General features: G+C 44.3%; 1 protein-coding gene across 1 annotated transcript; it reads left to right on the forward strand.

Annotated features, from left to right (window-relative positions):
• The first annotated feature begins 399 nt into the window (after nucleotides 1-399).
• Nucleotides 400-4,159, forward strand: ZBTB2 (zinc finger and BTB domain containing 2). Its single transcript, XM_010224408.2, has 2 exons — nucleotides 400-572; nucleotides 2,735-4,159. Exons 1-2 carry the CDS (start codon nucleotides 400-402, stop codon nucleotides 4,083-4,085), a joined length of 1,524 nt encoding a protein of 507 aa, XP_010222710.2. The 3' UTR covers nucleotides 4,086-4,159.
• The last annotated feature ends 6,632 nt before the right edge of the window (nucleotides 4,160-10,791 follow it).

Genomic DNA, 10,791 nt, shown 5'->3' on the forward strand with positions numbered 1-10,791 from the left:
GGTCGATTCAATAGGTAGCCAAAATTCTTCTATCTTCCATTTAAAATATTTATTTTTAAATATTAGCATTTTTTACTACTTATCAATCTTTCCTCCCTTCCGTCTAACTGTTTATGTTGTTGTATCTATGTCCCTCCCTGTTCCTTTTCAGAATTCTCTATTCCTGGCTCTGCTTTGCTGCTTAAGCCTTCATGAATCACATTGTCTCTCATGAAATAGAGATACTTTCCTTTGTGTAAAATATGATTTATACAGTAGCTTGGGATTAAGAGTTGTTACTGCTATGCTAAGTTCACTGCTATAAGTGTTGCATATAGATGTTAGACAGATCTACTGCTACTTCTGTACATCTACTGATAAGTTTTACATGAAAGTTATTTACTTTTCAGAGTGTAAAAAATGGATTTGGCCAACCATGGACTTATTCTGCTGCAGCAGCTAAATGCTCAAAGAGAGTTTGGTTTCCTGTGTGACTGCACAGTTGCTATTGGTGATGTCTACTTCAAGGCACACAAATCTGTCCTTGCTTCTTTCTCCAACTACTTTAAGATGTTGTTTGTTCATCAAACCAGGTAACTATAAAAGGGTTAACTGATAAAACATTGCTCAGTTAGCTAAGGTAAGAGAGTCTAGCAACATTTTGAAACCTTCTGAAATGTTCTTTTTGCTTCTTGCGATGACATAAAATGAATCTGCAATCTGTTCCTACCTGCAAACTGGAAGACTAGTAAAAAAGTGCTAAAAGTTGAAATGTGATTCTTTAACAATCGTGTTGTAATTTAGCAAATCTACTTTATCTTTCAAAAGCATAGAATGCCCAGAATTGAATATTTAATTGAATATTTAAGGGCTCCTGTCTTTTCACTGTTGCACTTTTTTTTTTTTTCTATCACTCACACCTCTCCCCCCAGCCCCGGCACCACTCCTGACATTTCCATAACATAACATAAAACCCAATAAGTATTTGCTAAGTGATTTGGAGAAATAAACATATAAAAGCTGGTAATTTGTTTTATTTGTTTTTAGGTTTACCAAAGTAGGTTAAATAACACAATATTATATAGTGGTGGAAAACAAGAGATTTTTTATTATTGTTATTTTATTTTACGGGCAGCCTGACATAGTGGGCATAGAAAAGATAAAGAAGGTTTTGAAGATATTCTTGCTTTTTTCCCACTTATTTGAACTCACTTAAAAAGTTTTTACTAGGTGCGCAAATGCTAAGAGTTTTTAACCATGAGTCAAGGTCAAAGGCACATTTGCACTTCTGAGACAGGTCTGCAGGCAAATGTGTATGTCTTGATGCTCTGTCAAGAGCCTATAATCATCTCTGAGAACAGCATTGGAAGCGTTTACATTTGAGTAATATATCTTGAGTTCAAAAGCAGTCAGAGGGATGCACCCCGCAAAAAGGATGCACCTCAATTGATAAAGGAATGAATTGACTGTAATCTCTTCCTCACCTTAGTAGCCTACTGTGGTTGGAGCATTTAGGCAGCAGTGCGGGGTCATGTCTGCCCCTGGATTTCTGTCTTTTATTCAATATTTGTTTAATGTAATAGCTACAAACAACTGACAAAAACAGAATCCCAGATTCTCTCATATCATCCAGCATTCCCGATTTTCTTTCCTGTTCCCTGAATCTTGCCTTTCTACACAAAAATCAGACTTCAGCAGAGGAATGGTGGGAGTTTTGATTCATGGAATCATTACGGTTGGAAAAGACCTTCAAGATCATCCAGGCCCACAGATTCAGCGTATCCTAACGCGGGACGGATGCTCCCGCTGGGAGGGCAGTGTTTGCTGGGATGCTCTTGGGCAGAGGGGGCGCTGCAGCCCGTGCCCCACGGAGCGGGGGGCTCTAACCCCCGGCGGGGACAGTGCTCTTCTGCTCCGCGACAGGCCTGCCCTTCGTGCAGCAGACGTGTCCACCTGCTGCACCTGATCCCGAGGGAATTCACGTGTTTTCCTGCGTGGTTTCTGGATCGTAGTACAGTTTAGATATGGTGATAATGGACATTTGCAAAACTGTTCCTGTAAATGCTGGTGAGGTATAGAAATCAGAGGCCAGTGCCAAATTAGTTTTAGGTGTTTTCAGGAGTAAGAGCTGGAAAAGAATTTAGGCTCACTAGGAGGTTTTATTTCAGCTATAGACATGTTGATATCCAAGAACAGAGGGCAAAATATCATCACAATTTTCAAAATATAATAATATGTAGCAACAATTCTGTAACATAACAGCAATTCAAAAAGTTATAGATTGCAACGGGACAGCTTTATCTTTCAAGCCAAGTTACTTTCCTCTGGAAAACAAAGTGTCACTTTAAAGGAGCTGATAAAATTAGCACCTTTATATCAGAGTATTTCTCAACCGATGGAATGTACCCTATCTTTTTAATTAACAGTAACTGTTGCAGGACTTGACGGTTAGTAGAAGCTTTGGAGTGTAATACCTATGTGACAGGATTTTCCCATCATTATGAGAATGACAAATACCACTTCATATCACCATAATAAATGTGTTTGTTAACTCATTACAGACTGATAAGCAACTGGTAGTATCCTATTCCCATTAGCAGAATGGACATATTTCATTAAGCAAACGTATTTATTGCAGATTGTGTCTTTTGAATTTAAGTAATATGTCTGATTTTTATTAACAATTTAATAACCTAGCTCTGGTTAAAAATGTGTTTTTCTTATCTGGTACTGATAATTTTGTTTCACATTTCAGTGAATGCGTCCGTTTGAAAGCAACTGACATACAGCCAGATATCTTCAGTTATCTCTTGCATTTGATGTACACTGGGAAGATGGCCCCGCAACTCATTGACCCAGTTCGACTAGAACAGGGAATAAAGTTTCTGCATGCATATCCACTAATTCAAGAGGCCAGCCTCGCAAGTCAGGGAACTTTTTCCCACCCGGATCAAGTTTTTCCATTAGCATCTTCATTATATGGCATTCAGATTGCAGATCACCAGATAAGACATCCCAGCAAGGTTACATCAGCATCTGACAAACTCGGGCGGGAACCAAGGCCCCAGACCTCACGGATGAACCCGGAGCAGGTTTCCGAGGGCTCGCAGCTGGCTACGACGCTGCCACAAGTGACCCGGACAAACATGACCGCGTCCGACCCGTTGCCATCATCTTTATCTCCAGAGCTGGTGTCTGCCGCTGGCAATAACTCGCCCACGGGAGAGGAAGCCAACATGGAAGCCTCTTCCTCGGACGAGCAGCCCTCGCTCACAATAGCGCACGTCAAGCCAAGCATCATGAAAAGGAACGGAAGCTTCCCAAAATACTACGCCTGCCACCTCTGTGGCCGCCGCTTCAACCTGCGCAGCAGCTTGCGCGAGCACCTCCAGATCCACACCGGGGTTCCCTTCACCTCCTCCCAGCAGGGGGAAAGCAACATTTCTCTGTCTCTCTGCAACAACACAGCCGATAAAGACGCCATGGAAGTGCCTGAAGCCGGAATGATCAGCGACAGCGAGCTGCAGCAGATCTCGGACTCGCCGATCATCGACGGGCAGCAGCAGTCGGAGACGCCGCCCCCCTCAGACATTGCCGACATAGACAACCTGGAGCAGGCCGACCAGGAGAGGGAAGTGAAACGGCGGAAATACGAATGTTCCATTTGCGGCCGCAAATTTATTCAGAAAAGCCACTGGAGGGAGCACATGTACATCCACACCGGCAAACCTTTCAAGTGCAGCACTTGCGACAAAAGCTTCTGTAGGGCGAACCAGGCTGCCAGGCACGTGTGCCTAAACCAGAGCATGGACACGTACACGATGGTGGACAAACAGACGCTGGAGCTCTGCACCTTTGAGGAAGGCAGCCAAATGGACAACATGCTGGTGCCGACCAACAAGCCCTACAAATGTAACTTGTGTGACAAAACGTTCTCCACTCCCAATGAAGTAGTTAAACATTCGTGCCAAAATCAGAACTCTGTTTTTACTCTAGAGGAAGATCGCTCCATTCTACTAGGTAGCGGGGACACGGAAGCCACAGAGACTGAGAATTCAGTGTTAGCCTCCATCAAAAAGGAGCAGGAAGCAGTGTTGTTAGACTGAATGTGAAGCCTATATCAATTTTTAAAGTTTCTTTATTCGTTTTTATTAAACCGATTTCTCCCTCCCCTCTATTACCTCACTTTCCTCCTGCCATCTTTTCCACCATTCTCCTGACCACCCTTTGTCTTCAGCAACCAGAACTGTACTGACACATTAGGAAATTGGACTTTGCCTCTCCCACCAAAACAAACAAAAAGCTCTTGCATCACACAACATAATTGATTTTAATACAAAGGAACGCATGAAAAATAACTCAGCAAACTATGTTGATAGTATTAGTTAATCTAAATTTAATAGATTTTAAACAAAGTTTAGGTTACTTAAAAGCATATTTAGATACAATGATGAGTGTAATGAGAAATGGAATATGAGTTCGGTAAGCAAAGAATAGATATATATATATTTCCCCGGTAAAAGGCATTTTGAGAAGATCTGGCAAATCAAACTCCATGTGCAAGTTAATTATTATAACTTAAAAAAAAACTCTCTCTTTTTTTTTTTCCTCAATGAATCCAAGAAACTATTCATTGAGTAAAAAAGAGCTGAGGGTTTGGGGATTTGAGTTTTTTTTTTTTTTTTGCCTTATGTTGTCCTTTAAATATGCCTTCGGGTATCTGTTTCAGGTAGCATCATTGATTCAAGCAAAGTAGTTACTTGGTCAGATTTTGACTCAAGAATCTGTAATAATGTGATGGCAATCTTTATATATATATATATGCATATATATATAAAATATTGTATATGCATAAAGAGTTATATATATATATACACATATATATATATATAGAAAGTGTTTGTGTGTATATTTGGTACAGGTAAATAAATGCACACATCCTTTTGAAGCAACTGGCCATCTGCTTTCAGATTCAGCCCCCAAAGTCTTTTAGGTGTTTGACAGAACTAGTCACTGCACGGATTATTTTTAAGCAAATTTAAGATGTCCTGAACTGTGTGTGTTTTCGTTGGCCTGTTGAAAGGAAGCGGATACGTGAGTGGTCACTCAGGATAGCCGGGGAACTAGAGAGGTGACGCCCCGATGAGCCCTGCGACACCGACACGCGCGAGGCGTTAGCTTTGTTAGCTGGGTGAGAGGAGAAACCCTTGCCTTAGGCAGGGAATGCCCAGGATCTCCCTGGAGCTAATTGCGTGAGCTCAGGTGAAGAGGAAGGAGGACAGAGTGACCTGCTGGCAGCAGGGGATCATGGTTGTTTGGCAGTGAATCTGCAGTCCTGAAGTGGCAAATCTTGCTCTTTGAGAGCCCCGTTGTTTTCAAAGCCAAGACAAAGTCTGCAAAAACTGAAAGGATGAATTCTGTAGTTTTAGTTACCGCTGATGATAGCACTGCATCTTTGTGTTTAAAATCAAGTTGTTGATTCTTATTATTTTCTATAAATGCCTGGAATTTTTGCAAATAGCCTAAAACCCTAAACTGACAGCAGCAGTGAAGCCCCCTGAGCAGTTCCCGGGCCCATGGAAGCTGAAGCAGCCAGAACAAGAGCCCCGTCCGAAACAGAGACCACGTGTTCGGGGGGAAGGGGTGGGAGAGGGCAAGTCACAAACCACAGCTCGGCTCTGTGTATACGTTTAAACTGAATATCATCTTTTTGTGTATAGTTAAGTTCTCAGATTTGTAAGTTTTTATACATCATTTCATTGAATAAAAACTGAATTAAATGGGATGTTATTTATTGAGTTGAAGATGAAAGGTTGTTGGATTTTGATCCTTCTAAAGGAACCGTGACTGTGACTGATCAGTTTAAAAGCCAAGCAACATGTTCAGTACATCAGAGTAAAACTTCCTTCTTATATGAACCAATAGCTTTCCAAAGCCTAAAGTGATGTTGTAAGCACAAAGGATCACTACATATTTCTCAAGGTTATTGTAAGATAATAATTATTGTAAAGTTTGCTATAAACGCTTTTGAGTTGATTATCTGTATTGTATTAGAGTAACAGATTTAAAATCAATTGATTTTACTTCAAAGTTTTTTAAAAAAGCTTATTGAATCATTTTAGGGATGCCCATTTTAAACCTTTTTTAAGAGTTTTTATCTACCCAAGGAATTTCTCTAATCATGTTCTTATGTAATCTCACCAAGTTTGAAATGCAGTCGGAGCAGGGAAGGGAGAATCACTCCTTGCTTGGGTAAGGGCAGGTTTTGAAGTTGCTGTCCTGTAGGGGATAGACGTAAGTTCATCTCTAAAATGAAGGTCCCACTGGGCAGGCCCCTCCTCTGGTGGGTGCTGTGTAGGGCAGGAAACGAGATTCACTCTTAAGAAATAACTTTGTCTGGAAAAGAAATAATTTCACAGTTACGAGATTATTTTGATATGTGCTCAACTATTATAATTGTTTGTTTCAAATACATGTTATTGTCTCCGTAGTGATATTTAAGTCATTGTCTCTCACTGCTTGGGAAGTTTTGTTCTGGACGAATTAGGAACATTCCCGTAGGCAGGTCACTTTTGGTGAAAAAAAAATATATAGTTTTCAGGATGTTACAGCTTCATCAAGAATTTGAGTACTATATCCTTATAGCACAACTATGGCTTTATTCGAGCTTCTTTTTTAATCCCATCTGAATTAGTATGACCGTTAGAGAAAAGTTCTAGTTTTATCTTTAAATTTCTAACCCCGAATGTTATGACTGAATTAGTTCTTCAATCTGTTCTCCTGGTGAAGCTGAGACTATTCTGTAAAACTGTTAAAAAGGCAGATATGCAGGAACTGTTGAATAATCATAGTGAAACAAGCCATCATTGGAGTCTGAAACTTATCCCCAGAATGTTTCCAAAAGAAATGCTTTAACTTTGAAGAGTTCATTTCCCTGACATATAACATAGTGAGATGCCTCTGCCCTGGCCTCAGAAGCACTTGGCACCTACAAACCCAGGTGTGTTTGGTCAGTGGCAGGTAAACAACCGCAGCTGCTCAGGTGTCCTCCAGCATCCTGATCCCTAGGCTGCTTGACAGCCCCATGTCACCTTTTTAGGCACTCTGCCTATTTGCAATGTCTTTTAGTTCTCTTCAACATCAGCTATTGAAAACTAACGTTGTCCATTCAGCTAAGTTATATTTGTGTGATTGCTTTTACACAACTCTCTTCAACTAAAGAGGAACACACTTTGAAGTAAAAGGGAGTTTGGTCATCTACTCTGCTATTTTGTTATTTATTGCCTCATGAAAGGCAACAATGTTTCCATTGAGCAAGATACTATATAGCTGTAAATGATTAGGGGTTTTTAGGCTACCTAAAAGTAACAGCTAACTGCTACTTACATTCCAGCTACCTGTGGTGATAAAGACAATCTGCTTTATTTATTTATTTATTTATATTTTAAAAGTTGTCCTAGGCTTGGGCAGAGTGCTTCTATTGTAGTTTTATTTATTTATTTATTATTGTAAATATGCCTGTTGTCTCTGGATCACGGAATCCCAGTCATACCAAGACCAAGGCAGAAAAGAGTCTTTTGCAACTTGCCTCATTATTGTATTTGTTTTTTCCCAGGTGATCTATGATCATTTCTAGAAGTGAGAGGAACTTACTGTCCTTAAATAGGGCTTCCTGTCAAGTCTACTAGTAAAAATAAATTAAAAAGAACTGAGCCCAAATCACCAAACTCCTTTCCTTGGCAGTTTAGACTTGCTGCCATGCAAGGTGAAATGTATATATATATATATATAACGACATGAAGGTGTATATTATTTGTGAGCCAATAGGCAGATGCTTTTGCAGTTACACATTCTGGTGGGTTTATATTCACATCCAGTATTTTGCTTTGCTCTGGAGTAAGCATCTCTTTTACATCCTAGAAGTTTTGCATCTTCCATCTGAAGCAGAAATACATATTCTCTAATATTTCTCCAGTGCACTTCGTTTATCAGTGCAGAGGTCAGAGCCACAGCCGTGACTCCTTCCCGTTTATGCTGGGGAACTTCTGTGTTTGTAACATATGTTTCTGACAGTCTTACAGTCTTGATGGAATCAACCTGCAGCTCTCAAGTGCTGTAGAGGAGGATAGCTCAGTTCTTGCTTGCAGGTTGCTTATGGTCCATAAGGTCCGTAAGTGTTTACAAACTTCTCACAAGCAAAAACTAAAGCATTTGCATGTGCTTACACAGGTAGTACAGAGGAATCAACCCCAGAGCGATTGTAGCCTGGACCCCATTCTGGGCTGCGTGAACAGCCAGGAAAGCACATTAGCCTGTTTGTAAAGACAGCTATGAAATAGAATGATCAGGAGAAATTTTGTATAATCGTGGAAGCTCAACAGTTGAGGAGCATTCCTAAAAGCTCTCTGGAAGGGCAAGTCACAGGATAGAGTGGTGTAAGTCTTAGTAAATGTGACTCGTCATTTCCAAAGAGGGCAGGACAGCTATGGCATGAAGAATATGAAATCCCACGTGCAGTGATTATTAAGATTATTAAATAGTATATTATGTTTTGTTGTTGTCAGGATAGTCAGATAAATCTTATCTGATTTGGGATTGCAGCAGTCAGTGCAAGCCGCTCTTTCTATGGCCGCGAGCTGCTGCCCCGTCCTCCTCAGCACCTCAGTGACCACCCTTGAGCAATGGACAGCCCTGGGCAAAGGACATGGATGACACCCCTGATACCAAGGAGAATCTGGATCACCTTGACATGGCTCAAGAGTGGTAAGAATAATCCAGGGAAAATTCTACCACAGGGGTGGCCCGTAAGGACAAAGCAAGCGCAAGTGTAGGTTGTCTGTTGGTAATTGCTTAGTGTTGTCCACCAGTGTCCATCATACATGCAGACCTGCTTAGCTCTATTCAGTTCTTATGCCTGACAAATGATGATCTCCCGAGTTCAGCGCAACTAAGCCAAGAATCCGAAAGCATCCCGGACACCCCTCTAGCGGCACATTGCAAGGAGGCCAGGCAGGTTGCAGAGGCAAAAAATGTAGTACGCTTGGTGCGTGGAAACACTCTATTCTCTCCCCAGGTAAATGAAGAGGTAGGGGACTTTCATTCCGCGCAGGCCGTATTTCAGGTTTGCCTTTAAAGTTCTTGGCCCAGAATTGTCAATCGCCTTAAAGGCTGTAACAGGACATGGAAATAGTAAGGGTGACTGGCTGCGGGCCACGGCGCGGGAGGGAGGGAGCCGCAGAGCGGAGACAGGGAGGGATAGAGGGAGCTGCCCGCCCGGCGCCGGCTCGCGTGGCTCCTCGGTGGCGGCGCGGGGCTGCGCATCCGGCGGCTCCCCCGCGGCGGCGGCGCGGGGCCGTAACCGTCACGGGGAGGCGGGGCTGGGGCCGCTGTAACGGTCGCCGCGGGGAGGAGCCCCTGGTAACGGTCGCCTTGGGGCGGGGCCCGGAGAGGGAGCGGTATTGGCTGCGCAGGCGGTGCTGCCGTTAGGTGCCGGCGCGGGCGGCGCTGGTGGCTCTGGGCGAGCGGAGCAGACGGGGGCGATGCCGCCGCCAGGCGGCGCGGTCCTGCCCTCCCTGCCCGGGAGGAGACGGTCCTCAGGGAGGCGGGAAGGGCTCGCGCCGCAGCCAGCCGTGTCCTGCCGCGCTCGGCAGGTCCCCTGCACTGCAGAGTGCTGCGGGGGTCCATGAAGATCTGCTGGATCACGTAGCGATGTCCTGAAGGCACCACTGTCCTCAAATGTGGTCTAAAATACTGATGTGCGCTCCTGATTTTGCTAGCCCGTACAAGCGAGGAATTTAGATGCCGCTTCAAGAACCACTGCCAAAGGGTGCACAGGTCTGCTCTCGAAATCCACTTTATCTCCTTGTTTAGATCCTCCTTCATCTCCTTGCAGGCTTTTGCGTTAGCAGCTTTTCTGAATATCCCTTCAGTGCGAATCCTTCCCTATGCCATATAGCCCGGAGAGCCCGCAGGGAAGAACAGAAGAGTTCCTTGGGTGCAGAAAGTTCCCGGCGTTTAGCACGCGAGCATTTCTTTTGAAACAGAAGCAAGTTTTTGACTGTGAGGTGCCCTCTGCTTTATTTGGGTTTGGCTTGAGTTCTCGCTGGTGTGGATTTACGTTAGTCGCAGCCTCACTTGCCCCCAGTCCCCCCTGTTCTTCTGCCGGTGAACTCAGGCAGGGAGGGAGCGCAAGCGCGGCAGTCTCCAGCCTCCCGAGCGCCGCCGCGCAGGCGCGTGGGGTTCTGCCTCCCGCCAGAAGCCGGCAGCAGAGCTGCGTGGCCGGGCGGGCTCAGCCGCCCTGCCGGCGGCGGCGTCTCCTCTGCTCCGCAAAGCGCGGCCTGAGGCGGCCAAAGAGGGGCAGCCCGAGCGGCCGGTGCTTGTCTCAGAGCAAGTGGCCAAGAGGTCACCTTCCGTGTTTGCTTGGTCCCGCCTGCTGCAAGCAAAATAAAAGCAAAAGTCAGGTGAACAGATCAGGACGAGAGAGCTATTTCAGCACACGGTCTCAGCATGCCCTCAGCATTTGGGCTAGAGCAGGAGGAGGAGCAGTAGTAGCTTTGGATTTTGCCACAAGCAGCAACACGAGTCTTGCCAGCCAGGCACAGACCTCAGTACAGGCTTAGACCTCCCTCTTGACCTCCCTCTGGCTCCAGAGAAGCTACATGACTGCACAGGCAGTGTGAATGTGGCAGAGGTGAGGACATTCATATTTCTCCAAGGCCTTCTTGCCTAGAGCTAGGACTGGGGGTTCAGGTAAGGCTCAGCCAACAATCCAGGTGTCACCTTAAGGTTGGGGGTTGTGTTAGGCTTGGGAGA

The sequence above is a fragment of the Tinamus guttatus genome, unplaced genomic scaffold (genome assembly GCF_059628265.1).
Source record: "Tinamus guttatus ecotype Peru unplaced genomic scaffold, ASM5962826v1 Tinamus_guttatus_pri_ptg000716l, whole genome shotgun sequence".
NCBI classification, from domain to species: domain Eukaryota; kingdom Metazoa; phylum Chordata; class Aves; order Tinamiformes; family Tinamidae; genus Tinamus; species Tinamus guttatus.